General features: G+C 41.4%; 4 protein-coding genes and 9 non-coding genes across 14 annotated transcripts in view; 10 read left to right on the top strand and 3 right to left on the bottom strand.

Annotated features, from left to right (window-relative positions):
- tmem120aa (transmembrane protein 120Aa) overlaps window positions 1-4,880 on the bottom strand; it is a 6,953-nt gene extending 2,073 nt beyond the window's left edge. Inside the window, exons 1-9 of one of the 2 annotated variants that reach the window (XM_029448148.1) lie at window positions 4,709-4,880; window positions 3,542-3,660; window positions 2,863-2,994; window positions 2,701-2,760; window positions 2,541-2,636; window positions 2,231-2,320; window positions 1,960-2,025; window positions 1,801-1,862; window positions 398-490 (exon numbers count right to left, since the gene is read on the bottom strand). In XM_029448148.1, the coding sequence (XP_029304008.1) occupies window positions 398-490; window positions 1,801-1,862; window positions 1,960-2,025; window positions 2,231-2,320; window positions 2,541-2,636; window positions 2,701-2,760; window positions 2,863-2,994; window positions 3,542-3,660; window positions 4,709-4,783 (793 nt within the window). In that variant the 5' untranslated portion in view covers window positions 4,784-4,880. Of the gene's footprint in view, window positions 1-397; window positions 494-1,800; window positions 1,863-1,959; window positions 2,026-2,230; window positions 2,321-2,540; window positions 2,637-2,700; window positions 2,761-2,862; window positions 2,995-3,541; window positions 3,661-4,708 lie in introns of both variants that reach the window. The other variant, XM_029448147.1, reaches the window with a different exon arrangement.
- Window positions 4,881-5,900: 1,020 nt separating this feature from the next.
- styxl1 (serine/threonine/tyrosine interacting-like 1) lies at window positions 5,901-9,726 on the bottom strand. Its single transcript, XM_029448464.1, has 8 exons — window positions 9,486-9,726; window positions 9,145-9,206; window positions 8,519-8,618; window positions 8,239-8,372; window positions 7,757-7,902; window positions 7,584-7,681; window positions 7,128-7,240; window positions 5,901-6,669 (listed from the first exon to the last, which is right to left on the bottom strand). The coding sequence occupies exons 1-8, from the start codon at window positions 9,586-9,588 to the stop codon at window positions 6,538-6,540; spliced, it is 888 nt and encodes a 295-aa protein (XP_029304324.1). The 5' UTR covers window positions 9,589-9,726; the 3' UTR covers window positions 5,901-6,537.
- A 360-nt stretch (window positions 9,727-10,086) lies between these two features.
- Window positions 10,087-12,891, bottom strand: LOC115018809 (serine/threonine-protein kinase pim-1-like). Its single transcript, XM_029448031.1, has 10 exons — window positions 12,828-12,891; window positions 12,392-12,637; window positions 12,069-12,167; window positions 11,818-11,912; window positions 11,636-11,683; window positions 11,333-11,551; window positions 10,777-10,957; window positions 10,524-10,697; window positions 10,326-10,443; window positions 10,087-10,233 (listed from the first exon to the last, which is right to left on the bottom strand). The coding sequence occupies exons 1-9, from the start codon at window positions 12,889-12,891 to the stop codon at window positions 10,352-10,354; spliced, it is 1,218 nt and encodes a 405-aa protein (XP_029303891.1). The 3' UTR covers window positions 10,087-10,233; window positions 10,326-10,351.
- Window positions 12,892-14,215: 1,324 nt separating this feature from the next.
- LOC115018458 (hepatocyte cell adhesion molecule-like) lies at window positions 14,216-19,764 on the top strand. Its single transcript, XM_029447392.1, has 7 exons — window positions 14,216-14,389; window positions 15,772-16,113; window positions 17,191-17,472; window positions 17,778-17,871; window positions 17,975-18,048; window positions 18,182-18,255; window positions 18,914-19,764. Exons 1-7 carry the CDS (start codon window positions 14,227-14,229, stop codon window positions 19,061-19,063), a joined length of 1,179 nt encoding a protein of 392 aa, XP_029303252.1. The 5' UTR covers window positions 14,216-14,226; the 3' UTR covers window positions 19,064-19,764.
- A 129-nt stretch (window positions 19,765-19,893) lies between these two features.
- On the top strand, window positions 19,894-19,966 carry trnav-aac (transfer RNA valine (anticodon AAC)). Its single transcript has one exon. It is a non-coding gene; the product is annotated as a tRNA-Val (tRNA).
- A 1,957-nt stretch (window positions 19,967-21,923) lies between these two features.
- Window positions 21,924-21,996, top strand: trnav-aac (transfer RNA valine (anticodon AAC)). The gene has a single exon. It is a non-coding gene; the product is annotated as a tRNA-Val (tRNA).
- Window positions 21,997-22,237: 241 nt separating this feature from the next.
- On the top strand, window positions 22,238-22,309 carry trnad-guc (transfer RNA aspartic acid (anticodon GUC)). The gene has a single exon. It is a non-coding gene; the product is annotated as a tRNA-Asp (tRNA).
- A 1,287-nt stretch (window positions 22,310-23,596) lies between these two features.
- Window positions 23,597-23,669, top strand: trnav-cac (transfer RNA valine (anticodon CAC)). Its single transcript has one exon. It is a non-coding gene; the product is annotated as a tRNA-Val (tRNA).
- Window positions 23,670-24,552: 883 nt separating this feature from the next.
- Window positions 24,553-24,624, top strand: trnad-guc (transfer RNA aspartic acid (anticodon GUC)). The gene has a single exon. It is a non-coding gene; the product is annotated as a tRNA-Asp (tRNA).
- A 430-nt stretch (window positions 24,625-25,054) lies between these two features.
- trnav-aac (transfer RNA valine (anticodon AAC)) lies at window positions 25,055-25,127 on the top strand. The gene has a single exon. It is a non-coding gene; the product is annotated as a tRNA-Val (tRNA).
- Window positions 25,128-25,510: 383 nt separating this feature from the next.
- trnad-guc (transfer RNA aspartic acid (anticodon GUC)) lies at window positions 25,511-25,582 on the top strand. The gene has a single exon. It is a non-coding gene; the product is annotated as a tRNA-Asp (tRNA).
- Window positions 25,583-26,612: 1,030 nt separating this feature from the next.
- Window positions 26,613-26,685, top strand: trnav-cac (transfer RNA valine (anticodon CAC)). Its single transcript has one exon. It is a non-coding gene; the product is annotated as a tRNA-Val (tRNA).
- Window positions 26,686-27,473: 788 nt separating this feature from the next.
- Window positions 27,474-27,545, top strand: trnad-guc (transfer RNA aspartic acid (anticodon GUC)). Its single transcript has one exon. It is a non-coding gene; the product is annotated as a tRNA-Asp (tRNA).
- The last annotated feature ends 94 nt before the right edge of the window (window positions 27,546-27,639 follow it).

The raw sequence follows: 27,639 nt of genomic DNA, 5'->3' as shown, positions 1-27,639 counted from the left end.
GAGAGAGGAGAGGAGAGGAGAGGAGAGAGGAGAGGAGAGGAGAAGGGAGAGGAGAGGAGAAGGGAGAGGAGAGGAGAGGAGAGAGGAGAGGAGAGGAGAAGGGAGAGGAGAGGAGAAGGGAGAGGAGAGAGGAGGAGGGGATGAGGAGAGAAGAGGGGAGGAGAGAGGATGAGGAGAGGAGAGTTTATCTACCATGATGAGAGGATATGCGTCCTGCGTAGCTACAGTGTAAACAGGAGGAATACATAGACTTGGCAGATGATGGAAAGAACAGTCGACTGTTTGTCTGTGATAAACACAAGTCGGACAATAATATCAGCCACGCTAATTTATCATCATGTCATATATTTAATAATAGAAACTGACGAGCTGGTGACTGGAAGTGGTTGTGACTCACCGACGGTGACGTCCATGTTGTGTCTTTCCCCCAGAGCTCTGAGTCGGTACAAGCAGCCGCTCTGGTAGTAGTACTGCAGGAACTGCACAAAGCCTACTTTGCAAGCAGAACAGAGAACAAACAAAAAGAAGGTAAATGTTGGCCAAGATATCAGTTATACAGTACGCACTGTACATACTGTATATACTGTATATACAGTACGCACTGTACATACTGTATATACTGTATATACAGTACGCACTGTACATACTGTATATACAGTACATACAGTATGTACTGTATATACTGTATATACAGTACGCACTGTACATACTGTATATACAGTACATACAGTATATACTGTATATACTGTATATACAGTATATACAGTATATACAGTACATACTGTATATACTGTATATACAGTACGCACTGTATATACTGTATATACAGTACGCACTGTATATACTGTATATACAGTACATACTGTATATACAGTATGCACTGTATATACTGTATATACAGTGCATACTGTATATACAGTATATACAGTGCGTACTGTATATACAGTACATACTGTATATACAGTATGTACTGTATATACAGTATATACTGTATATACAGTATATACAGTACATACAGTATATACTGTATGTACTGTATATACTGTATATACAGTACATACAGTATATACTGTATGTACTGTATATACAGTATGTACTGTATATACAGTACGCACTGTATATACTGTATATACAGTACATACTGTATATACAGTATGCACTGTATATACTGTATATACAGTGCATACTGTATATACAGTATATACAGTGCGTACTGTATATACAGTACATACTGTATATACAGTATGTACTGTATATACAGTATATACAGTACATACAGTATATACAGTATATACAGTATATACAGTATATACAGTACATACAGTATATACTGTATATACTGTATGTACTGTATATACTGTATATACTGTATATACTGTATACTGTATATACTGTATATACAGTATATACTGTATATACTGTATGTTGTGTTGGATTTGCCTCCAAGACATACATACATTACATTACTGGATACTTTTATCTCTTTGGGCCTCAAAACGTCTTAAAATGAATAAATACGAGGAGAAAACTGACCCCTGATTTAGAGTTATGAGCTCTGCAGCACACGGTTACAGTTTTGAACGTTACATAACAACATAAAGCAGGAACTAAATGTTGTGTTATGTCACAATTCATGTCCACACTGTCGTCATATCCTGTGATGAAAGATCCCAAGTAGGCTTTGCTTCATTTTAAGGCGTTGGCAAACCACTGACGGTTCACTTAGCTGATTAGCGTATAGCGTATATTTCATAGAGTAAGAATGTAGTGTGGAAATGAGTCACAGCTTAAATGTCTTACTTTGGTATAGACAGTATGTTAGGAACTGGTTCCTAAACATCTGGTAGAGAGCGCCTTCAGGCCTGCAGACACACACAACCTCTGCTTAGAATGAAGCTCAAACACAGAGTATGATATTAACAACTGTTCCTCTAAAGAAAGGTGTGTGACATCACTCACCAGGTGAGCATGACTCCAGACAGGAAGGTTGACACGTAGTGATGGAAAACCCACCAGCCTTTGATCCTGAAACAACATGGAGGACAGACACTGAAGGCTACAGGGCTGTGTGTAGTACTGCCACACAAACAGGAAGTTAGGTGTCGATACAGGCTGCAGGACATTATGTATACATGTCCATGTGTCATGAGCCCCACAGGTGACACTGCGGAGTCCCGGCATTAGAATGTGACTTAATGAAAACAGCGGAGACGGTCAGTTTGTTGCCGACCTTGAGCCGTTGCTGATGAGGACACTCTCCCGGATGGTGAGTGTGCAGTAGTACCACACCAACAGGAAGTTGAACAGGGCATCTAGAGCTCTGAAACAACAACAAAAAGGTGCATAAATATATATATATATTTTTATTTATATACTTATTTACAACCTTCCTTTAAATGCAGAGTTTATATTCGCGGTGCCGTCTACACGTGTGACGATTAAAAGTCCATTTCCATGCACCAGGAGTTATCCTGTGTCATGTTAGAACAGCATAATATCGCTGCGCTCTGCGAACGTAGAAACGTGTTTGTAAATCTCACCTGTAGCTGAACAGAAAGCGACACGTGAAGGAGAAGACGAAGAGGAGGACCGTGAGGACCAGTTTAAACTTCTCGTACTCGTCTTTGTAGGCGAACCTGAAACGATGAAACGATGTTAATCGTTTGGAGTTGTAAGAAAAGGAACTTCAGTGTGACTTACTTTGACTGTTTGTTGAGGAGTGTTACGTTGACGTTTCCTAAAACGAGATTGAGGTATAACCTAAACAGGAAGAGATTCACAATGTCAATAACGTTGTTGTTTTAAAATGTATGCATGCATCAGATCTGTTTGAACACAATAAACCATAAGACAGAATCTCACCCGTTCTTCTTTGGAAGAAAAGCTTCCATCTCAGAGAAAGCATCGTCTCGGTCTTTGATGGTGCCCTCGATTTCAGCGATGGCCTCCACGTCCTCGGGATCCAACTTGGGTGTGGGATGATTTCTTTTGCATCTAAATCAGGAAAGAAAAACATTATTACACGTTCATGAAACAGCAGACTTGAATACATAAGAGATATGGGCTGCTGCACTTCGAATGAGCGGTTATTACACATAAAAAGATGTAATCTATTGATTTGCCCTTTCATAAATACTCCCAGCAAATTCTCAATTAATCTCAGATTAGTGTTGGGTACTGAATTTGGTACTTTTAAGGGTACCGTCAGAATTACATCAGTACTATCGTGTAAAGAGTCACATTAAATCTGTGCCAAATATCGGTACCTGAAAGCAAATCTGAGAGTAACTTCAGTACAGAGAGAGAAACGATGTCTCCTCTGCAGCGGTGCCAAGTGTGGTTACTTTGCAAAACTGTGTGCAGACAATGTTGCATTTTGCAATATTTGCAATGTGAAATGCAAAGCTGGCCAGTGCAGCACGTCTCACATTCCCCTCAAGCTTTGGAATTAAGAAGTTTTAACATTTTTGGAATTACAGAGAGAGTAAATGACTGAAAACAACCAACCCTATCGCTGATCAATACTCTTACTCTCACTTACTCTCGCAGTGACGCAGTGAGCTCCTTCAGTTTCTTCCTCTGACGGGAGATTGCACCAGAGCAGCTGTCTTGCAGTTTGGTCACTTCCTCAAGTTTCTGTTTATATAGACGATGGGTGTCCTGGATGTGGAAAAGGGAATAAATAAAGTTGTATTCTTTTATTTGTTAACAAATCTGCAACTTAAGAGATGCCAATAAATCTTTCAAAATAAAACCAGAATGGTCCTTCAATAAGGAAGTAGCTTGATCTTGTTTTTTGCTATTAGACTTTAATTGTATAGATATTTTGCATGATAATAGCCTGACTTGTTCTCCCCACAGATTTACTCTAGTCAGCGTGTGTTAAGTAAGTGTGTATATATGTGAGGAGGGACTGTTTTGGTATATTCATAGACAGAGGCTTACTCTTTTCCACTGAGCATGTGACCTACGGTGACACAATTAGCTGTGTTGCAATCGTGATCTTGCTTTCTATTCATAACACAACCGTCTGACATGCCACTTGTGTTCCAGCAACAATGACTATGCTTTTGTACACATTTGAGATAAATTTCAGAGAAAATATAGTATTTTTCAACACAAAGTAAAAGTACAAAAGTGCACTTAAAGTACCATAAGCAAAAGTCCTCATTGTGCAGAATAATGTATATTTTTGGATTATAATTAGCGATGCATCTCATTTTAATACATTATACATGTGTATCTTAATGTGTAATAATATTTATATTCTATATTAATAACCTGAATCTGCTAAATAACAAGTTAACTTATCAAATAAATGTGGAGGAGAGAAAATAATAAAGTAAGTAGTAGTAAAAGGTAAATAAGTACATAAGTATATAAGTAAATAAGTACAATATTCCACTCGTAGTAAAGTAGTACAACTATAAAGTAGAATAAAAACAGGTAAAGTGAAAGTAACATCTAATTGTACTTGTTGTGGCTTGGTGGTGCTCCTCCAAAACAGTGCCGTGCTGGAACAACGTGACAACCATTCCGGTGGCAGTTTCCGCACAGGTAATATAGTTTACTTTTTAAAAGTAGAGTTTTTGTAAAAGTATAAATAACTGCCGAGGGTGGGTCCAACCGCCACCTCCCCCCCGCTACACTGTTAGCTAACCCGGGTTCACTTCATAGATGTAGCAGGAGATTCATTAACTTCATTTACCTGAATTTGTTGGTAGTTGTTCTCTAAATCCTGCCATTCGCGTTGGCATTCAGTGAAACCCGACGGAGTAAACATGTTCTACTCTGACATGAAGAAAGCTCCTGGAGTTCGGCAATATTCAATATTCAGTCAGATAAAAACAAACGAACAAGTGTTACTTCCGGTCCCAGCCTTCAAAATAAAAGTAATTACTGTTTTGTTTTGGTGATTTTTTTGTTCCCCCACGATTATTTTCTAATAATGTCTTGAAGGTTTCCCCGGAAATATGTATTTGTAAATGTCTTTTTCTTGTGTGGCTAAAGGGTTTAGAAATTAGTTATTGCTGGGGAAGTGCAAAAATTCAAACCTAATCTTTATTTTGTATTATTTTTGTTCTTTGATCTGAATTATGGCCTTATGTAAACGCTTATTTGTAGTTTTATTTATCTAAACATATGTATTTTGCAATTCCGACATTGAAAAAGAACAAGGAAGACCACATATTTAGCTCACATGCTGAGTTTTGTCCAAGAATGCAGCATCTTAACTAGGGCTTATTTTACTTTACAAGATACAAATAAATCGTATAATCTCCGTGTATATTGTTGTGTTTTAACTTGTGTTAAATCGAATGAGTTAAAGCAACAGTTGTACAGTCCAATCTAAAAACATTTGAAGAATTACAATTGTTGTGCTTTTATTTTTTAAGGCCACGTATAACGTCCGGTTTTCTCATAGCTCACGGTGACGTCCACGAAAGTGCATGTGTGCGTCGTGCGCGTTGGACTAGTTGCTCCAATCAGATGTCTCGTTTCAGCCAATCATACAACAAGACCTTTAAACCGCTTGTGTGTCTTGAAAATATGCTACCCTGAGTGCAGCACTATTATCTCATATAAACCCTGTTTTACTGGCAGCTTTGACCATAAAGCTCCAAACTATAGGTTTGAAAATATATATAATATATATAATATATAACAGAAACATAGCTATTTCAGTTACACAGGTTGTTTGTTTGATTCTCTGCAAGGAAGGCACTCTGTCCCCTGCAAGATACATTATATTTCACAACTGTACTTGGCATGTGGTCTGTATTTTTAGAGCTGATGTTATGCGACTCTAGAGGGGGGAACCTATCATTTCCAATACTGTTAGTACCTCTGGCACCGCCATGTAAGGACTGAAGTACAACTAGTACATGTAAATGTCACAAAATGACATTTATTCATAAAATAATGTTTGTGAATACAAAACAGAGAGATGTTTCCTTACATGTGGTAACTATGTCCATATACAGGACATCCTTGAAGAGTCATTTTGAAATACAGGGAGCATTTAAACACATATGTGAAAGAAGATGATGTTATATTACATTATCTGCAGTGTTTTAGTCTGCAGGTTGCTCAACTGACTCTGCAGGTGACAGAGAGGCTGATTATGTGAAGGTCACCTGCATATTAGATACTATACAATACAGTAAACTGACTTATCCGCATGCTTTCACTTAATTCTAGTACATTTTAATTGATAACACTCGCTTACAATGCAAAACCTGAGCACTTTCACCTTGATTAAAAATGGATTTAAGTATTTTTTAAGTGTAAATTAACTTTGCAAGTAAATACAGCCTAATTTGTATTTAAAACTTCCTGAAACTTTAAATTAAGAGTCACATTTGAGGGATAATTAATGGATTAAATACGGGATTGATGTATATAAGAGGGTGTGCATGTATTATGTATTTATATATATGGTATATATCACTTTATTTAATTATCAATACATCAAAACAACCTCTTTCACCTTAAAATGTACAAAATAACAAACTCATCGTGGAAGCAGTTCCTTTGCTAAAAAGGAGGTTGAGAGATATCGGTCACTTGTGTTCCCGTGGTGTGAAGCTCCCAGTCGGACAGCTGCTGCAGAAACGCCGTGTTTGGCCTCATGCTGGGTTTACATTTGAGCAGGTGCTTCCAGGCGTCCTGAAGAAAAAGACCCCCCAATAGCATTATATTCCTCAGCACAATGGCCTCTTACTGACGCCGGTCAGCTGACTCTCATCTGACTTCCTTAAGATTTAAACACAGTGAATCACACGGGCATCAACAAAACGTTTAGTATTAAATCTAAAATGTTCATTTGGCCCAGAAGCAAATAAGCTTATTTCCCAAAATGTCATTATTTCATTACACATAGCACAAAGACTGGCAGCAAGGGGGAAAACAGCTGGTGCAACATTCAAAACCACTCCAGCATCTCTCAAGCATGCTTATCAACATGTTGGATCTTGTTCTCACGTAACACACCTTAGAACCACACGGTTATCTTTACATTCCTGTTCATGTTGTACACAAGCACGTCCGGCGCTTTGAAAACTAATTTCTTACTCTTATCTTAGAGTTTCTGCACACTGACACCAAACTGAATGAGCCGCACTTGCCTCCAGTGTGTATTTGAGGTGTTGCATGAGAAAGGCGATGGTGACGGCACTGCAGCGGCTTCTGCCCTGCTGGGACACTGTCAGCACCCGAGAGCCCGAGTCGATGTGTGAACCTGAAAAACAAGATCGAAGCTTGTTTCAGTGAACAAAATCAAGCCAATGCATGCAACCAAAACTATATTTATGATTATATAATTCAAAGTTTATATCTTTATAAACTTTATATCATCTTTACTGTGTATAAAACCATTTAATCATTAATATTCTTGCTCCAAAACAAATGACCTCTGACCTTTGACTTTATAAATTCAATGCACTGAAACACCTTCAGTTCAATATCTGATTATCTTTTGCTTTTCCTAAATCCTTAAATCTAGCGTTGCATTTCCTTCTTTAATTTGATTAAAACTAATGAATATTTCCATTGAATATATTCAGATTTAAAGCACGACTTACCAATGAGCATGCAAAGTCTGTCAAAACTTGAATATAAATCCGCCTTCACTGAGTCGGCCACGGGGATGTTGAGTACGGTCTGGATCCCTTTTATAGATCTAAAAGAAATCTAAATAAATTACAACAGCAACTATTCTGTCTCTAATGTTGTTTCAAACATCCGGCCGTCTTACTCCAGAGTGTCGCTCTGTGAGATGCTGATGACGGCGCTGATTTTCAGGTCTTTGAGGATGCTGGAGTCCGCGCTTTGTTTCTGGTCTCCCATATACAGACGTCCTGCTAAGATCTCCACGGGATAAGTCTTCAGGTTTTCCAGCTCCTGAGATATTCAGAAAGATATTCAACTGTATTTATTATTGTCACCTCAAAGGGACCTGACCTGACCTGAGGACCTGACCTTGAGCTCCCAGAATCTCAGGTCAACTGTGTGTCACCTGGTCTTTGGTAATCGTATTAATTAAACATTTGTTTCACCATCATTCAGTTCCAGCGATGGCGAACATCTGGAATCCAAATCACTGGATTTAATCCTCCTGTTTTTCCCTTCAGTCCAGTGATTTGGATCATTTATCCACAACCTTAATTATGTGTATTAAGCCTCCAAGTGTGTGTGTGTGTGTGTGTGTGTGTGTGTGTGTGTGTGTGTGTGTCTTACCATGATGGTGTACAGGATCTTCTCAGTTCTTAAGAAAGGGTACAGAGCTGAGAACCTCTGGAAGCCTCCGCTCACTATGTGCACTGGACAGATGCTAACTTCAGCCAGAGCCTGAGCACATTCAACTGCTCGGCCTGCAAACACAGTCACACGTGATGAACATCAACTAACACATGTGTGTTGTCTGAAGTGAATTACTACCAGAGCAGATCAGGGTTTTTTTTACACTCCAGATGTTCTAGTGCTACTTTGAAGACACTAGTCGTGTAAAGACAACTACCTTGTTCCCGTGAACAGCTTGTGTTGCTGTCGTAGACCACCACGTGCTGCATGCTGTCAACCTCCACAGCCTCTGGCAGGAGGAACGAGCCGTCTGAATCCTACAAAGAACCCAAAATATATTAATATTTCAAAACAAAATAATCCTAAATATGAAGAAACTAAGAAACTGAACTGCATTCTGGGAATCTTTTAAAGTAGCATTAAAATAAATTAACCCTTTCATCCTCTAATCTCAAATAAAAGTGGATCTTTATCTATTAATATTATATCATTCAAGAGGGAAACTACTTCTACATTTAGCTTCTTCATTTCTTTTACAAGCAGATACAAGCTAAACATTTAAAAATAATTATAATAAGTAATTAATTCTTGAAACACCCACCGACATGCAATACAAATCTCAAAGCACAACAAAAACAAATAATAAAATAAATTGCCAGAGTATTAAATAATTATCTGTGCATTATTAATTCCCCTTATTTTTAATTGGTAGTGAATTTAAATCCCTTCCTGCTGTAGTATCACTGAACTCCATGTGTGATAACACTATTAATTAATATCAATAGATTTAGCATTTTACAAACACTAATTGTCACACGACTGTGGAAACGATGACCTTCGTACCATTTTGACATTTTTAGCAGTTATGATGTGACTGATTCTGTAATCTGGAGTTTCTCGAGCATCTAGAAGAGAGACACAAGATAGTGACAACAAAGTTAAATGAAGCAAATCCAACTCATATCCAGAAGTCACAAAACATCCAATAGAAATCTAAATCTTTCTGTCTGAGACAAAATAAAACAACCATTCAGGTTTATTGGCATTTAATTATGTTCTACACCTCGCAGAGCTTTGTAGGCAAGAGAGCAACACTACTTCAAAGTGTGCTGAGTGATAGTATCGCACGCTGGCCACATGAAGCTCTAATACTCCAGCATTAACGAGCTGCACTCATCTCTTACCGAGCAAACAGAGGAAGTTGACCTCTGCCAGCCTCGACACACGGCTGCACCTGTTGAGCAGATTGAAGAGCTCAGAAGGTTCACAGGTCGAGATTTCAGCCATCGCAGGAAGAACCAAACATCAACAGTGTGTGAGCAATATAATTAGCTCCAGCTGTTCACCTGGCTGAGATGAGAGCGCAGTGGCTGTTTGTTTGGGTTCTGTTGCTAAGCAACTCAGCGTCTTCCCTCATTGGTGGTTGGTGATGATGTAAAGTCTTAAAGTGACAGGTGTCACACAAATAAACACACAAACTATATGTCATATCTAATTGTTTCCTGTTCTATAGTATTTTATCCTTTCATTCATGATGTTTTCGACTGCCTTGTACCTTTACTTTGAAAAGCTTTTATTATTACCATCATTATTTTGAGGTATTTTATTAATGAAAGAGGACTTGAGCAATTTTTTTCCACATGACTTTTATTTACAAATGATTTATTTTGCCTTTTGTCTTCCGCTTTAATGGAGACCAAAACCTTTTGAAGTTTGTAAAGTAAAATTATAAAAGAGTATGATGATTCTCTGTGGCATTAAGAACAGATTGAGCTGCTTTTTTTTAAGTTTATTTTGGCTTAGTTTCACATCTTGCACTACATAATGTCTCCTGCAGCAGCTCCTGACTCCGGCCCAAGCTCCCTGAGAAGACGAGGAAAGACCTTATTTAGAGAGATCCCCCTCCTGGGACGGCTGAGGGTGCTGCAGGATCTGCAAATAAAAGGCCAACAATTAATGCAAGTCCAATATAATAACATGTCCTGTCCACGAGTGTGCAGCATTAGTACTTAGACGACACTTACAGTATGTACGGCATTGGATGGATTGTTCATCTAAGCCATGGGTGAAGCTGGAGCTGCTCCAGGGTAAGGCGCTGCTGGGGGTCTTTGGACAAACAGGTTTGCAAGAAGTCCTGGCAATCTGAAGAGAAAGAAAGAGAAGAAACATGAAGGGGAGGCTAAAATGAACAGATATGTGTCTGTTGACATGTTTCTTCTTACTTTTGGACAGATCTTTGCTGATTGTCAGCCGTTTTCTGATGAACTTGGTGGTCTGAAAGAGCGCTTCGCTGTGGAGCGTCTCAAACAGGACCACCCCCAGCTGCCACACTGTGGTGGGGCCGGCCCTGTAGGCACAATGACTGAGCCACTCTGGAGGAGTGTGAGCAGAAGTACCTACAGACATAATAATAAGACGGTGAGGATGAGCCGCTGGAGGAGCAGATAGGTAAGGAGAGCAGGAGAGACATCTTACCGTAGAAGATGTGGTAGCAGGACCTTTTCTTGACGAAGCAGCTCAGTCCAAAGTCAATAAGTCGAACACGAGGGATGTCTGAGCCGGTCTCGATCAGAATATTTTCCAACTTGATGTCACGGTGAAAGATGCGCTGATCCTGAAGTTCAATTGTTGCATCAACCAGCTGTTTCAGTATGATCTGAGAGACAACAAGAGACACATGAGAGATCGGAGGGTGGTTTTACATTTGTTCAAGGCTGTGACTGCAAGTGGACTACAACAGCAGGAAACAACGGTTCTAAAACCATCTTTTTTAAGCCCATAGGCGCTGAAATACTCAAAGGATGTTCAGTGGAGTGGGTGTAGCCTGGGTCAACCTTTCTCAATCAGAGCAATGTTATCATAATCAACGGAAACGATGACAAACACTAGGAAAATAAGCCCAAGAAAATCCTTTAAGTTGCTGTAAAAAGGTTATAAAACACACACACACACACACACACACACACACACACACACACACACACACACACACACACACACACACACACACAAGGTTCCTACAGCAGCCCACCTTGGCCTCCTCCTCTTGTAAGGAGCCTCCGTTGACCTTAATGTACTGGAGTAGGTCCTCTGCGGGAACTGGTCTCTCCAGCACCAGGACCAGCTCCTGGTCCAGATCGTACCAGTCCAACAGGGCCACGGGTGCTGACGTCCCCACAGATCCTCTTGTTCGGGCCGCAAGTTTCAACATGACGGCGACCTCCACAGACAGCTGTTTCCCTTCATTGTCCTGAAACATCACAACAACGTTGGAGGTTGAGGGAGAGGAGCTCCAGAACCAAAGTGATGAAGACAGAAGGTGTTTCTCACTCACCACATGTTTGCAGAAGACTTTGTTCTTTGGGATGTGTTTGATGGCAACCTTTGAGAAACAAACAGAACTTTGGTTAGCACTTCCTGACCATGTGTGTGTGTGTGTGTGTGTGTGTGTGTGTGTGTGTGTGTGTGTGTGTGTGTGTGTGTGTGTGTGTGTGTGTGTGTGTGTGTAACACTTACATGTAAATGATCTGCTTTGCGATAGCCAGCAAACACAGATCCACATCCACCTTTGCCGAGCTGATTCTGCTGCTTGTATTTTGCCTCAAGTTTAGCTAAACAGACACATTTAGTGTTAATACAGTTGTGAGGAACACTAATTACATGTTACCTAAGCTCTAATATGAATCCCTCCTATGTTATACCCGATATAAATCCTAATTTTACACTTCACGTACAGATAAACTCTACATGTATCACTATCTACTGACCTCTTTGGGCTTCTACGGACAGATCTGGTTTGGTTCGCTTCTTCTTCTTCCTCTTACCACCTCTGCCGCTCACGACCTCTGCAGATGTGTTGCAGCTTTCTACAGATGAGAAAAGGAAACACTTGTTGACAGGTACAAGCGTAGACAATCAGTCATTTAAATACATATCCATAAGTTGATAATATACATTACTCTTAAAAGTGTCCATTCTGCATAATAAGCACTTTAAGTATATTTTGATGCTTATACTTTTACATAAGTTAAAGACCTGAGTACAGCTTCCACCACTGTCTGAGCCTTGTGTTACCTAACCCTAACCCTACCTGAGCAGGAAGCCGTCTCTTCGTCGTACTTGTTAAGTTCAAATCTTCTCCTCTCCTTATTCTTCTTTGACGGTCCCTCTCCATCATCTCTGATTTTCACGCCTCTCACAGTGACATCCTCCTCAGAGGTGTTCGAGTCTTCACTTTCAGAGATCCTGTTACTTTTGCTGAAGGTATTTTTGGCCTTCCTTATAATTCCCCTCGTCGGGCCGTCCTTTGCAGATGCTGAACTGCTGCTGTTGAGCTCTACAAATCACAAAAACACATCAATTTGTTGTAAATCAGAGTCGATAAATGTATGGACCTGTCCTTTATTTGATCATCTCACAGCATAGACTCAGATGAGAGAGCTCTACAGAAGGAATCAGAGGTCTCTCTCCACTTATTCTCCACTTGATAAGTCATCTGCAGGTTCTCGTCTGGATTTCTCACTTACCTTGAACTCTCCTCGGGGCTGGAGAACCCCGAGTGTTAGTCTTTTGTGCAGAGATCTTCTCCATCAACAAAGGACTAATAACTAGTCTATAACTAGTAACTAATGAATTGTATCGTTTGCCACTGTGTGTGTGTGTGTGTGTGTGTGTTCTTAACTGTGACCGGAATACGATGACGTAACGATATGTTCTATCATGAGGTCACGTTAGCAACATCACAATGAAGTGTTCTGAAATATGCTAATGAGCGTCTAGAATACATTCTGTATGTGTGTGTATATTTGAATTGGATTTTTCCCCCATTTAAAATGTATTTAGTAACCATTTTCATTCAGCACCAATTAATAATTAACAATATATATATATATACATATATATGTCCCAGCTGTCCTCACTGTTTGCGCCAAACAACCAAATAACATGAAAGGCATCACTGCCCGTGTTAGCCGGTTGGTCAGCTGGTCGGTTCAGAGCAAGATACTATATCACAAATGGACAATATGGATATTCATGGTCCCCAGAGGATAGTTGCTAATAATTGGTGACCCCGGACCGTTCCATACTACCAGCGGGACAACATTTCCTTTGAGCAACCCTTGCGTCCATGACACTTTGTCTTGAAGACTAATGGAAATTGTAGATATTCATGGTCCCCAAATGATTAATCCACAGCCCGACCTTTTTCTCTTGATTACCAGACTGTCAGTGTCATGAGGTTTGTCTTGTCAGTCACTGTCTGTCATGCCTCTTCCTGTTTTATTTTGTACCTACCTCTTGCTTCTCAACCCAGATCCCGTTACTTCCTGTCTTTGTGTGGCTTCCCGCCATGGTCAGCGTCGGCCCCGCCCCTGATTGTTCCCACCTGTTCCCACTCACCTCTTGTATAAACAGTCCCGTCTCCCCTTGTCTTGTGCCAGTTCGTCTTGTTATATCATGAGCAGCGAACCAGCGAATCAAGAAGTGCTATTTGTCTGAGCAGTTTCTATATCTTCATCGTGAGCGTCTGATTTCTGAAGTAAACATTGTTTTTCTACACTTTCCATTTGTTTCTGGCGTCGTGTGTTTGAGTCTTCCTTCCCTGAGTCCGAGGTCTTGACCGTCAGCTTGTATTACCTCAATGATATTGATAAGATATTTACTACAGTAAATGTGTGTTTTTATTACACCTTGTTCTTTCCTTTGAAGATACTCTCAGTTACACTTTTCAAGTTTCATGTATTGTGATGTCAAAGCTTTTGTTTTATTTATGAACATATCAGTTATCGTTGCAATAAAAGCATGAAGCTAACTAAACGTACAAAACGGACATCCAGACACACACACACACACACACACTTTTGTCCTGCTTCTACATTGGCTTTTGAGAACAACATGTACTCATTCCCAGCAGAGCCTGAATGAATGACTGTGTTCTCAGTCCTGCCCAGAGTCTCGAATCATGCTGGTTGTCTCGGAGGAAAACAAAGCTTGAGACCCAAGATGAAGGCAGAGAAGGAGGCTCCTTCAAAAGCCAAATTAATTCCCCAGATCTTATTGCTCATGTGTCTCGGTTCCTTCCATTCAGGTATGTCACGTTTTCTACTTTACAATATGCTTTAAAGTTTAATGTTTATGCACTGCGTCTGAAGGATTGTGTAAAGATCCTGTTTGTCATAGTTTACATTGCAGCAGATGAGTTACTGCTGATAAATGAAGTCTTGTTTGTTTGTTTGTTGTTGTCAGTAAGAGGGAATCAAACTGCACACATAGATGTTTCTGCTGTTAATCACTTGCTGGATGAAAAAGCTCATATTTATAGTTTAATCTACAATTAACAAGACGTGATGGGGATTTTAAAGTTGCATATTTAATACAACATGCACAGGGTTTGACACAATGTGATATGACCAGAGGTCTGTGGTCATTCCTGCAGTGTTATGCATAATACTGAACATGTATTGAAACGTAAATTGAATCGACGACTCTCTGAAAACTGAGCATTATCACAAAGGTAGTATTTGTTGTCGGGGGTATCGGGTTTCATTAGGCTGTGTGGGTGCTTTTACAGTCTTGTGCCCACCCTTTGTAAGTAATACAGTATTTGTGCCTGCAGGCTGACAGAACCAGTGTTTTCAGTTGTGCTCAGCTGTGGATGTGTCTCATCACTGTCCTGCTATTGTTGCGGCGAGCAGCAGAGTCACTGAGCCGCTCTGTTTCTGCAAAGCTAGCATGGCATCTGGATTGCTCCCAGTGTTCTTTTCATGAACTGCCAAGAAGGACATTTGAACAAACAATCGCCACTTTTGTTGGCTCATGCCGGCCCATCCCAAGGAATGACAGCTGTTCCCATGGTAATGTGGCTCTGCCATGCAAACTGGGTTCAGTATACAGCAGGGACGGGCCGTGGCGCCCACACTAGTGTATCTACTGTATGTACAGCGAATAATGACGACTGTTTACATTTTGCCTGTGTGCGAGAACTATTGGTTGTTCATACAGCTGTTACAGCTGTTTCAATAGATAGCGGTATGCCTTAATTCCTTTATGTAGCGAGGTCGGGGGGGCTGGATGGGTGTGTCGGTCATCTGAACTTTAATGCAGTAGACAGATTGTTCTCACTGAGGTGTGTGCAGATATTATATAAATAAATACAATTTAAAAAAGGTGCAGGTTTGCAGAACTGTCCTCTATCAACATGGGATATAAAGTATAAAGATTTCACGATTCTCAGCAACATGATAGTTATAGAGTTGACTATGTTAAACTATAAATAGTTATAAACATCTCAGACAACAGGTAGACTCCTCTTAGAGTCTCTTCCTCTATAAACACTTAATCCCACGCTTGTAATTAATAATACAATTACTACAGTATATGATGTATATACATATTATAAGCACTTGGACAGACAACACAACAGCAAAATAAGATCTAACACAGGGACCTCTCTTCTGTGTTCCTCTGCAGGTGGGGTGCTGGCCGTGAACATGACGATCCCCAACACTCTCATTAGAGGTACAGTCGGGGGGGAGGCGCTGCTGTCTGTCCGCTACAATAGCTTCAGCCTCGACCTGCCGGTCATCAAGTGGCAGCTCAAGAGGGAAAAGTCTGTCACTGTTGTCCAGTCGATCGGGACTGACATCATCGGGACTCTGAGGCCTGAGTATCGTGACCGCATCCTGGTGTTTGAGAATGGGACTCTGCTTCTCCACAACCTCCGACTCTCTGATGACGGAACTTATGACGTGGAGATCTCCATCACAGATGATACGTTTACAGGAGAGGGCAGCATCACGCTCACTGTGGATGGTAAGAAGATAACTTCTCAGATTAAAACAGACGGGCTGTTTAAATAACATAATGTCCGACTCCTCAAGCAGTAGTATTTATTATATTTTCTTCATCACTGCTGCACCATGAGCCGTAAGAAATTGCTGAAAGCCCTTGCTGGTCCAGGAGATCCGGCAGACCTGCAATGCTCTGCTTTATGTGCAGGTGTCGAGTCTGGAGGATGGCAGCTTCCAGAGATATTTGTTTGTTTTGATGCCCTGCTCCTGAAATTGACACCTCAGAATATCTGGAAGGATACGAACTACCAGTGAGATATTTCTGCTGATGACCCATCATGCAGATTTACTCTTCTCTTGCTCAAAGTGGCCCTGTCGACCTCCCTGAAGACATCGCTTATCTTAATGCCCCATGCCTTAGGACCTCTTGTGGCTCATGCTCACCCCTCCAACAGCATGTAATAGTTGAAATCTACCCACATAGAGGCCTGACTGGAGGTAACCTGTATCCTGAAGAAGAGTAGGAAGGAGAAACAACGCTCCACAGGAGCAACAATCTGCGTCAGGGCGAACATTTCTTCCTACACTGCTGCAGAGAATGCAATCACCTGCCAACTGATGCCCTGAAGATTTCCTCGCTCATCTACATTTCAGTAATGTGAAATGTTTCCTTTAGCCAAATGTCAGGGATTTTCCAAAAATGTGGTTTCCACCACACTGTGCTACAATCTTAGTGAATGTCTAGACTTAAAATGTACTTTTGATGAGCAAAAACAATGACTCAGCAGTCTCCAGATCTCTAAAAGAGAGGGACGTTTTGTGGCTCCACCACTAGTAACCTTTTCAGGGCTGATGTTAAGGGCCTTAATCTTACTCATTACGTTTTCTAGCTTCTGTGGCCAAAATAAATCTTAATGCATGATGATGATGATGATGATGATGATACTTGGTACGTACATCTTCCAGTTTGTGAAATGTCTTTCCTGAAATGTTCGGTTTTACATCTCAAGGTCATCAAAAAACATGGAGTCTGTTTGCGCTTCTTTATTATCTATTTACACGTTGAACATTGATTGAATCTTCTGTCGCCTTTACCCAGAGTTCATATCGAGGCCCTTTATCCACATGGAGACTTCATCAGTGCTGGAGCTCAGCGAAAACGTCGTCCTCAACTGCTCCCATGACAATGGAACCAAGACTGCATACAGGTGGTTCAAAGGCGGGAAGCCACTGGTCAATGCGACGAGGTTCGTGTTGTCGCCTGACCAGAAGCTCTTGACCATCAGACGGGTGTTGATGGCGGATGATGACATCTACAGCTGCTCGGTGGAGAATCCTGTGGGCAATACGACAAGCCTGCCTATCAGACTGACTGTCTACAGTGAGTGATATCGTCTTCGTCATCGGCAACAAGTGTTAAACAGATCATGCTAGACACAGTGCTCAATATAAAACACCCTCGTCTGTCACATGAGTGACACAAATGGTGTTTAATCATTTATCCTGGGGTGGAACGTGTACAAAACGTCACGGCAATCCACCTTAAAGTTTTTATATCTGGACCAAAGTGTTTGAACGGCTAAAAGTAGCTTTACTTCCAAGATTTTCTAAATATTCCTTTGTTGCATCTTCCCTTGTTGTTCTGTTTACTGTTAATGATTAATGTCATTTTGCTTCACCTACCAGGAAGAAGCTCCCTCTATATCATCCTCTCCACTGGAGGCATCTTCCTCCTCATCACCTTGGTAACAGTATGTGCCTGCTGGACACCTTCCAAAAAGTAAGAATTGCTAAAAAGCTTTTCAATCAACCCTGACGAGCAAAAGACAGATTTTTAGAAAGCTTTATATCGTAACATTAACGCTTTGATATCATTTTGTTAGGCAAAAGCATCAAGCGAGAAAGTCTCTTTCCAGCTTGTATGACCACTCTGACTGCGCACCACTCAATCACACAGGTATAGTATTGTTATATTAAAGTAGTTGATGCAAAAAGTGATGAGAAAATCTGCGACGACACTGGAATATTCCCACTTGAGACTTTAGGCAATATGTGTGAATGACTGTCCAATGTTTTGTGCTTTGCCACAGATGATGTGCTTCCAAAGAGAACAGAGCATAATGGAGTTAATGCTGTAACTTCACTTTACATCCTGCAGCAAAAGGTATCTTTCGCTCTGATTTTAATATATTTCCTGACTCACAAAAGGTAGCAAGACTGAAAATCTGTAAAAGTAAAGACCATGGGATTCGTTGCAATTTAAAATCTCATGACATCTAATGTTACTTTATATGTTAGAGGCACAACAATATAGTTAAAAAAAACTCCACAATTGATAGGTTATCAGTAGCTAAATAAATTGAGAAGTTACAGTTCTATTTAACAACATACATTATATGAATCACTTATTAGCAGCAATGGAAAATATGAAGATCAGAATAAGGTTTATTGCCGAGTAGGTTCGTCACATACAAGGAATTTGAAGGCGTTTGGTGCATACAATGAACACATTCAGAGGAAAGAGAAATACAGGCAAAGTACTGCAATAGTCAAGAAGCATAAATATAGAGTAGACGAATTACAATTAAATATTATGCAGCTTTAATGAAGCTCTGTACAAAATTACAAACAGAAAGGTTGGGCACGTACAAACAGCTGCAGGATCGCTCCGACCTAATTGGCTGTCGCTGATAATTGATTATTGACTGTTAGAGGACCTATGAGTGTACAAATGATAGAGCCTAGCAGCCTTTTCCACAACATAAATATTATTTTATTAACTTTGTTGACTGGATTTGGGCTAAAGTCTTCCTGTTTTGCAGGATCCCTCCACGGATGACTCATCCAGCAACAGTATTGGATCTCCTTCTGAACTTGACAACCCGCCATGCTACACCAGTTCGCCTAACTACTCCGATTCACTTACTCAGTCTACTGGGTCCCCTACCCGCTCCTCCCTCAGGTATACCTGAAAGCCCACCAGTCTAAACTCTCCACATCGCAGCAAGTGTACAGTACCTACTGTATACTGTTCCTGGCAACTTCCTGCACATCCGCCCGGAGTTTGGGAAAGATCTCAAAAACCTTTTTTCTGGGGTTGTACAATAATGTCATTGCTGCCTATTGATATGTTTGAATTAAAAGTAAACTTTAACTTAAATATAAGTTGCTTTTAAAGTTAGAAGCACCACCTGTTGAGAAATATATATAGGTAGTCTGACATCAGATACGATTTAAAACAGCTTTGAATTCTCTGTTTGGGTTTACCACTAACCACCATTGTTGTTGGTTACTGGAACTACGAAATTTGGGAAATGGCATGGAGTATACGCGAAACTGAGGAGGAAATGCAGCTCTAGTGAGATAGAGATACTTCTCTTATGCTTTATTGTCAATTCAAATGTCATCACCAAACAAGATGTGGTTTGTTATGTTAAAAAAAAACCGTTGGTAAACAAAATCCTCAGAAATGATGATTTTAAAAATCTTTTACAGTGTTATGTGTGATATTTTCTGAAGTATTGATGAAATGAAATAAACTTTGCCATATTTTGTGAAATAATGTAAATTACTATTTTAGTTATACTAGATGATTTAATAGCATTTTAGTGAGAAGATAGACAAAGACATGTTGGTTCAATTTTATACAAACCTAAATAAAATGTGAAATATTTCTCAAGTTTCTTGTAATATTTCCAACATTGCTTCTTCGTTCTTTCCAAGGTGGATTCAGCGATTATAATCACATAAACCCCCCGTCGGGGAGTCGAACCGGTGTTCCTGAACGCATCATCTGCAAGAAGTTTCCGTAGTGTAGTGGTTATCACGTTCGCCTAACACGCGAAAGGTCCCCGGTTCGAGACCGGGCGGAAACAATATTTGCTTTTCACTGATATGATATCTGTACAGTTCACTGCTTACTTCCTCTTCCCCCTCTGCGACCTTTCTCCACTCGGGTCCCTTGTTTGGCAGCCTCCAGCTCCCACTTAAAGAACAGAGACAGCAAAGTCTTCAAGACATCCTGGGGATTTTGAGGACTTTGTCAGCGTAGGTCTTACATCCCTTTTGTGGAGCAGTCCCGTTATCCAAAGTTACAGCCACATTAAGCTCAATACAATGTATATGTGGCATGTGTTGTTTGAAGTAACAAATTAACAGTTCAATAAGCTTATCATTTCACTGCAAATTTCCCTGTTGTGGGACTAATAATGGATGATCTTATTTGAACATTTGAAACATCATTTTAATGTTGCGTATATAGAATTTACACGATTTACATGTAGCTTTCTGCAGATTTTTTGGGCAGATCACATTTCTTTCTCCCCTGGTTTTCTGTAAAAACCGGAGTTACTGATGCGTCCTTGAACGCAGCCTTTAGGGGGAGTTTACAAACACATGTGTTGCTCCTGCTTTTTGGCGGCGTCTTGCAAAGGTGCTGCTGCTGAACCTCATGAGGAGTTTAGGTCGTTCTTGACCACATACTTCACCAACCTCTTCAGCCAGCGGTTTGTGCTCCGGTCTTCGGTAAGTGCTCATATTTAGCTTCTTTGTGCTGAATGCTTCTGTCCACCGGTTGTACTAAGACCCAGCGTGAGCTTTGCTTTGATAGGTGGAGATAACGTGTGTCTTTGTAGCTTAGTAAACCGTTCAGATTTTTAATGTTGGATAACTTCTCATGCACTATGCTGCAAGTATCATTTAACCTTTATGCATCACTTGGGACATTTGTCTTTTTAAATGTTCGACAATTATGGACAAAAATAACATTTTGGCTGTGACGATTGTTTTTTTAGAAGTTCAAGCTCAGCTCCTATGATAATATGTATGCATATCCTTGAAGACATCGCTTATCTTAATGCCCCATGCCGTAGGACCTCTTGTTGCTCATGCTCACCCCTCCAACAGCATGTAATAGTTGAGTACATTTGCTTGTGTGTTTTTCGTATTAACTCCTACTGGTTTTTGTGCTACAGGATCCCTGGCTTCCTGTCCACCCGCCTGCCTGCTACCTGCTACCCACTTCACCCTCTGCCTCCACGAGCAGGATGTTCTCCGTCCTCCGTCCCCTTTCCCTGGAAACCCCTTCAATAAACCTCCTACCTATTGCTCCAAGTTTGTGTCCTGCGTTTGGGTCCTTCCCTTGTTGCACACGTGACAGAACGATCTAGCCACCATGGACCCATTGGACTATGATGTTTTGAAGACTGTAATCTCCAACCAGGTACAGCGTTTGGGTCATCAGGACCACCCTGTACGGGGGCAGCTCGCAGGTCAACAAAACTGCGACAGGGCAAGCTCAGTGTCCGTGAGTACATAGGAAAATTTTGCAGTTTGGCAGTTGAATCAGGCTGGAATGATTCTGCCCTTATCACTGCATTTCAGATTGGTCTTAACAAGGATATTGGTCAGGAGGTGGCTCTCAGGGAGGAGGTTAGGTCCTTAGATGAAGCTATCAGAGTAGCTATTAGGATATCTGACCAGGTTACTCAGTGGCGCCTTGAGCCAGAGCCCCCTAGAGCAGCTGGCCGTCCCTTGGGGGTTTTTGGGGGTGCCAGTTCTAACCCTCAGCCCGAACTGGAGTACATGCAGTTGGGTCGTGCTCGACTGTCTCCAGCTGAGAGGCTCCGAAGGATGAGAACAGGGGAGTGCCACCGGACCGGCCATTTCCTGGCTTCCTGCCCCTTTCAGCCAAAAGACTAGGCTCACCGGTAAAAGTGGGGAAACTGGTGAGTCAAACTTCTTTTCCACCCTTCGAACGCCTGCAGTTTCACGCCACCCTGTGTTGGAAACAAGAGTCGTTACGCCTGTTGGCTTTAGTGGAATCTGCAAGAAGTTTCCGTAGTGTAGTGGTTATCACGTTCGCCTAACACGCGAAAGGTCCCCGGTTCGAGACCGGGCGGAAACAATATTTGCTTTTCACTGATATGATATCTGCACAGTTCACTGCTGACTTCCTCTTTCTCCACTCGGTCCCCTGTTTGGCAGCCTCCAGCTCCCACTTAAAGAACAGAGACAGCAAAGTCTTCAAGACATCCTGGGGATTTTGAGGACTTTGTCAGCATAGCTATATACTTACATACATACATACTAATAATGGATGATCTTATTTGATCTAGTCTTATTTACGAATTCTGTGGACATCTCCTTCCTCGTTAGTATAGTGGACAGTATCTCCGCCTGTCACGCGGAAGACCGGGGTTCGATTCCCCGACGGGGAGTACTTTTTCTGTCTCAACGCTCTCTCTCAGACCAGAAACTTATCCCTGTGCCTTTCTCTCTCACCGCCTATCCCCAGCTGAGCGGAACTACGACATAGGAAACCGGGAGTTACTGGCTGTCAAACTAGCTCTGGAGGAATGGAGACACTGGCTTGAGGGAGCTGAACACCCATTCATTGTTTGGACTGATCATAAGAACCTGGCCTACATTCAAACAACCAAATGCCTAAACTCCCGCCAAGCCCGTTGGGCGTTGTTTTTTGGCCGCTTCAGGTTCACTCTTACCTACCGCCCTGGCTCCCGGAATATTGAACCTGATGCTCTCTCTCCCCAGCATGTCTCTGAAGAGGTCCTTGCCAGTCCTGACACCATCCCCCCTACCTTGTGTGTTGTGGCGGCAGTTACCTGGGAGATTGAATCCTTGGTTAAGGAGGCTCAACAAACTCAGCCAGATCCAGGTATCGGGCCACCTAACTGTCTGTTTGTTCCCAACTCTGTTCGCTCCCAGGTGCTCCAGTGGGGACACTCGTCCCGGTTTGCCTGTCATCCGGGGATAGGCCACACTCTGTCCCTCCTGAAGAGACATTTCTGGTGGCCCACTATGGACGCTGACACACGTGCCTTTGTTTCTGCCTGTACAGTGTGTGCTCGTGGAAAGTCCTCTCACCGCCCACCTGCTGGTCTGCTCTGCCCCTTGCCCATTCCCAGCCGTCCATGGTCCCACATTTCCCTCGATTTCGTCACGGGTTTACCCCTGTTCCAAGGTAACTCAGCCATTCTAACAATTGTTGATCGTTTTTCCAAAGCTGTGCACTTTGTGGCCCTCCATAAGCTTCCTACAGCCCTTGAGACGTCCGAGCTGCTGGTCAATCATGTGTTTCGGCTCCACGGAATCCCTTCAGGTATCGTTTCCAGTTTGTCTCACAGGTGTGGAGAGCATTCTGCCGAGCTCTTGGCGCCACGGTGAGCCTCTCCTCTGGTTTCCATGCTGGGGATTTTGAGGGCTTTGTCAGCACAGGTATTACATACCTTTTGTGGAGCAGTCCCGTCATCCAAAGTTACAACCACATTAAGCTCAACACAATGTATATGTGGCATGTGTTGTTTGAAGTAACAAATTAACAGTTCAATAAGCTTATCATTTCACTTCAAATTTCCCTGTTGTGGGACTAATAATGGATGATCTTATTTGATCTAGTCTTATTATATTTTGTACTATTTGTTATTTTGTATTTGAGTACGCAACAGGAATTTCCTGTATGTTCCTGAACGCGTCACCTTCAGGCAGTTTCCGTAGTGTAGTGGTTATCACGTTCGCCTCACACGCGAAAGGTCCCCGGTTCGAGACCGGGCGGAAACATCATTTTAATGTTGTGTATATATAATTCACACGATTTACATGTAGCTTTCTGCGGATTTATTGGGCAGATTTTAGGCGGCGTTTTGCAAAGGTGCTGCTGCTGAACCTCATGAGGAGTATAGGTCGTTCTTGACCACATACTTCACCAAACTCTTCAGCCAGCTGTTTGTGCTCCAGTCTTCGGTAAGTGCTCATATTTAGCTTCTTTGTGCTGAATGCTTCTGTCCACCGGTTGTACTAAGACCCTTGAGCTTTCCTTTGAGCTTTGCTTTGATAGGTGGAGATAACGTGTGTCTTTGTAGCTTAGTAAACCGTTCAGGTTTTTAATGTTGGATAATTTCCCATGCACTATGCTGCAAGTATCATTTAACCTTTATGCATCACTTGGGACATTTGTCTTTTTAAATGTTCGACAATTATGGACAAAAATAAAATTTTGGGTGTGACTTGTTTTTTTCGAATTTTAGAAGTTGAAGCTCAGCTCCTATGATAATATGTATGCATAATACAGACTGTCCCCGGTACTGTTTAAAAACGAGTACCGTCATGTGTTCAAAAGCAGTGAAATAAAATCTAACACTGATTGCTCTGCATGGGCATTAACCCAGTGTGTGGTGATGTGTCACTAGAAGCGTGTCGGTCCAACGAGGGACGACGGAGCAACCACACTTCCGTGGGAACATCCTTCATGCCGTATGTTGGATAACTTCCCATGCACTATGCTGCAAGTATCATTTAACCTTTATGCATCACTTGGGACATTTGTCTTTTTAAATGTTTATTTCTGGCAGCGTTAGATCAGCTGTCTTAATAACATATACTGATTCACATGTTTAAAACACTATTTATTTATTTTTATTTACGAAGTTTGTGGACATCTCCTTCCTCGTTAGTATAGTGGACAGTATCTCCGCCTGTCACGCGGAAGACCGGGGTTCGATTCCCCGACGGGGAGTACCTTTTATTTTATAGCTTGTTTTATAAGTATATTTCAAAATTTTGTTTGTCGTTATTGTTACACACGCACGCACACACACACACACACACACAATACGGCACATGAGTACACATTTCTTTCTCCCCTGGTTTTCTGTAAAAACCGGAGTTACTGATGCGTCCTTGAATGCAGCCTTTAGGGGGAGTTTACAAACACATGTGTTGCTCCTGCTTTTTGGCGGCGTTTTGCAAAGGTGCTGCTGCTGAACCTCATGAGGAGTTTAGGTCGTTCTTGACCACATACTTCACCAACCTCTTCAGCCAGCGGTTCTGACGCAAAGAAGATGCAATAAGAAGATGCAATAAGAAGGGGAGAAATCATCAAACATGATCAAGTTACAATGGCATATGTGTTTACGCTATGTTCCTGAACGCATCATCTGCAAGAAGTTTCCGTAGTGTAGTGGTTATCACGTTCGCCTAACACGCGAAAGGTCCCCGGTTCGAGACCGGGCGGAAACAATATTTGCTTTTCACTGATATGATATCTACACATGCATCTGCACAGGTCATTGCTGACTTCCTCTTCCCCCTCTCGTCTGCAACCTTTCTCCACTCAGGAAACAGGAAAACTGGGTCTCTTTAAGTAAGAAACAGCACCACCAAAAATACCTACCTATAAGAACTACCATAGAGAAATAATGGCAAACGTTAAGAGAGTTAAGCTCCTGCGAAAGGTCATGTGTTGGAGACCGTGCTGAAACAGTGTTGGTTGTTCTCGTCCAATCGTGTTTATTTCTGGCAGAGTCAGATCAGCTGTCTTAATAACATATATTGATTCACATGTTTAAAACACATGTTTCTCACTCCACGGGATCTTATGATACAAACTGTGGACATCTCCTTCCTCGTTAGTATAGTGGACAGTATCTCCGCCTGTCACGCGGAAGACCGGGGTTCGATTCCCCGACGGGGAGTTCTTTTCATTTTATACGCTTGTTTTAAAGTATATTTTAAATTAATTCAAGTTTTTGTTTGTCGTTATTGTATTGTGCATATTATAAACCTCAATTTTGTCGGAGTCGGGATTCGAGACGCGTTCTTGTGAATATGTTTTCCACAATACGGCACATGAGATTATTAGCAGCAATGGAAAATATGAAGCACCAAAGATCAGAATAAGGTTTATTGCCGAGTAGGTTCGTCACATACAAGGAATTTGAAGGCGTTTGGTGCATACAATGAACACATTCAGAGGAAAGAGAAATACAGGCAAAGTACTGCAATAGTCAAGAAGCATAAATATAGAGTAGACAAATTACAATTAAATATTATGCAGCTTTAATGAAGCTCTGTACAAAATTACAAACAGAAAGGTTGGGCACGTACAAACAGCTGCAGGATCGCTCCGACCTAATTGGCTGTCGCTGATAGTCGATTATTGACTGTTAGAGGCCTATGAGTGTACAAATTATAGAGCCTAGCAGCCTTTTCCACAACTCCGATTCACTTACTCAGTCTACTGGGTCCCCTACCCGCTCCTCCCTCAGGTATACCTGAAAGCCCATCAGTCTAAACCAGGGGTCGGGAACCTTTTTGGCATGGAGAGCCATAAAAGCCAAATATGTTTAAATGTATTTTGTTGAGAGCCATATATTTAATAAAATTGAGTTTTAAGTATATCACGTCTCCGAGTACTAAAAGCGCTATCAGTGTTTCCCCTAGGCTCTGGTCAACGACGTGCTCCGGGACTTCCTCAACCGCTCTGTTTTTTGTCACGGTAATCACATGACAAACTATGTCCATGTTAGTATAGTCAGTGGACAGTATCTCTGCCTCAAACGCCGATTGATGATATTGGAGTATAACTGTGTCTTTTGGTGTTCTTGAAAGGCTAAGCTATGAACACTGAGTCACACACACACACACACACACACACACACACACACACACACGAGTATGCAACAGGAATTTCCTGTATGTTCCTGAATGCATCATCTTCAGGCAGTTTCCGTAGTGTAGTGGTTATCACGTTCGCCTCACACGCGAAAGGTCCCCGGTTCGAGACCGGGCGGAAACATCATTTTATTGTTGCGTATATATAATTTACACGATTTACATGTAGCTTTCTGCAGATTTATTGGGCAGATCACATTTCTTTCTCCCCTGGTTTTCTGTAAAAACCGGAGTTACTGATACCGGATTGAGCAGAGTGCAGCAGCATCAGAAACTTCACAATGACAATTGATTACCCAACATAATGATGGCACAAAGGGCCTTAATAATATTCTTAAACAGAGAAAAAGGTTGTTTTTTTAAAGCTCGTTTTTGGATGAGTGTTATCTTCTTTCGCTAGCAACAAATAGAGTTAGAACCTGTCATTGCTAAGACAACATGAGTAAATCTAATTGACAATTGTTGAAAAGTAAAACATTAATTTACTACTTTCAAAAATGGAGCCCGACTTACATGTGATGAGTTTGACGTTTTGTTTAAACGACGAGTCTCAATTTACGCCTTCTTCTGTAGCTGCTACCTGTCACTCAAACAGGAAAACGGGGTCTCTTTAAGTAGGAAACAGCGCCACCAAAATACCTCTTGTGGCCAAAGATATATTACACACGTAGCAATAAGAACTACCATAGAGAAAGAATGGCTAAAGTTAAGAGAGTTAAGCTCGAGACCGTGCTGAAACAGTGTTGGCTTTTCACGTCCAATCTGTTTTTTTCTGGCAGCGTTAGATCAGCTGTCTTAATAACATATATTGATATATATATATATATTGTTTAAAACATGTTTCTCACTATATAAATACACAGTAGCACTGGAGCTTTATTATGTCATATATGAGAACTGTGGTCATCTCCTTCCTCGTTAGTATAGTGGACAGTATCTCCGCCTGTCACGCGGAAGACCGGGGTTCGATTCCCCGACGGGGAGTTCTTTTAATTTCATAAGATAGTATTCTTTCCTACAGGAGGGGAGGAGGTAAGATTTTCAGTCGTTATGGCCACATTTTGATTTCCTAAAACAT

The sequence above is a fragment of the Cottoperca gobio genome, chromosome 14, assembly GCF_900634415.1.
Source record: "Cottoperca gobio chromosome 14, fCotGob3.1, whole genome shotgun sequence".
In the NCBI taxonomy this organism is placed as follows: Eukaryota; Metazoa; Chordata; class Actinopteri; order Perciformes; family Bovichtidae; genus Cottoperca; species Cottoperca gobio.
Note: the sequence above shows the minus strand (reverse complement) of the source record. Positions and strands in the feature narration are given on the sequence as shown.

Bases quoted from the DNA above. Each gene is read 5' to 3' on its own strand.
- LOC115018809 (XM_029448031.1), bottom strand. From the start codon at position 12,891: ATGGAGAAGATCTCTGCACAAAAGACTAACACTCGGGGTTCTCCAGCC. The intron at 10,958-11,332 runs GTGGGCTGCTGT...GTTGTCTCTCAG, and splicing joins TACAAGAGGAGGAGGCCAAG to ATCATACTGAAACAGCTGGT. The intron at 10,698-10,776 runs GTAAGATGTCTC...TTATGTCTGTAG, and splicing joins CTGCTACCACATCTTCTACG to GTACTTCTGCTCACACTCCT.
- styxl1 (XM_029448464.1), bottom strand. From the start codon at position 9,588: ATGGCTGAAATCTCGACCTGTGAACCTTCTGAGCTCTTCAATCTGCTC. The intron at 8,373-8,518 runs GTAGTTGTCTTT...CTGTGTTTGCAG, and splicing joins AAGCTGTTCACGGGAACAAG to GCCGAGCAGTTGAATGTGCT. The intron at 7,903-8,238 runs GTAAGACACACA...TGAATATCTCAG, and splicing joins AGATCCTGTACACCATCATG to GAGCTGGAAAACCTGAAGAC.
- LOC115018458 (XM_029447392.1), top strand. From the start codon at position 14,227: ATGACTGTGTTCTCAGTCCTGCCCAGAGTCTCGAATCATGCTGGTTGT. The intron at 14,390-15,771 runs GTATGTCACGTT...GTTCCTCTGCAG, and splicing joins TCTCGGTTCCTTCCATTCAG to GTGGGGTGCTGGCCGTGAAC. The intron at 18,049-18,181 runs GTATAGTATTGT...GCTTTGCCACAG, and splicing joins CGCACCACTCAATCACACAG to ATGATGTGCTTCCAAAGAGA.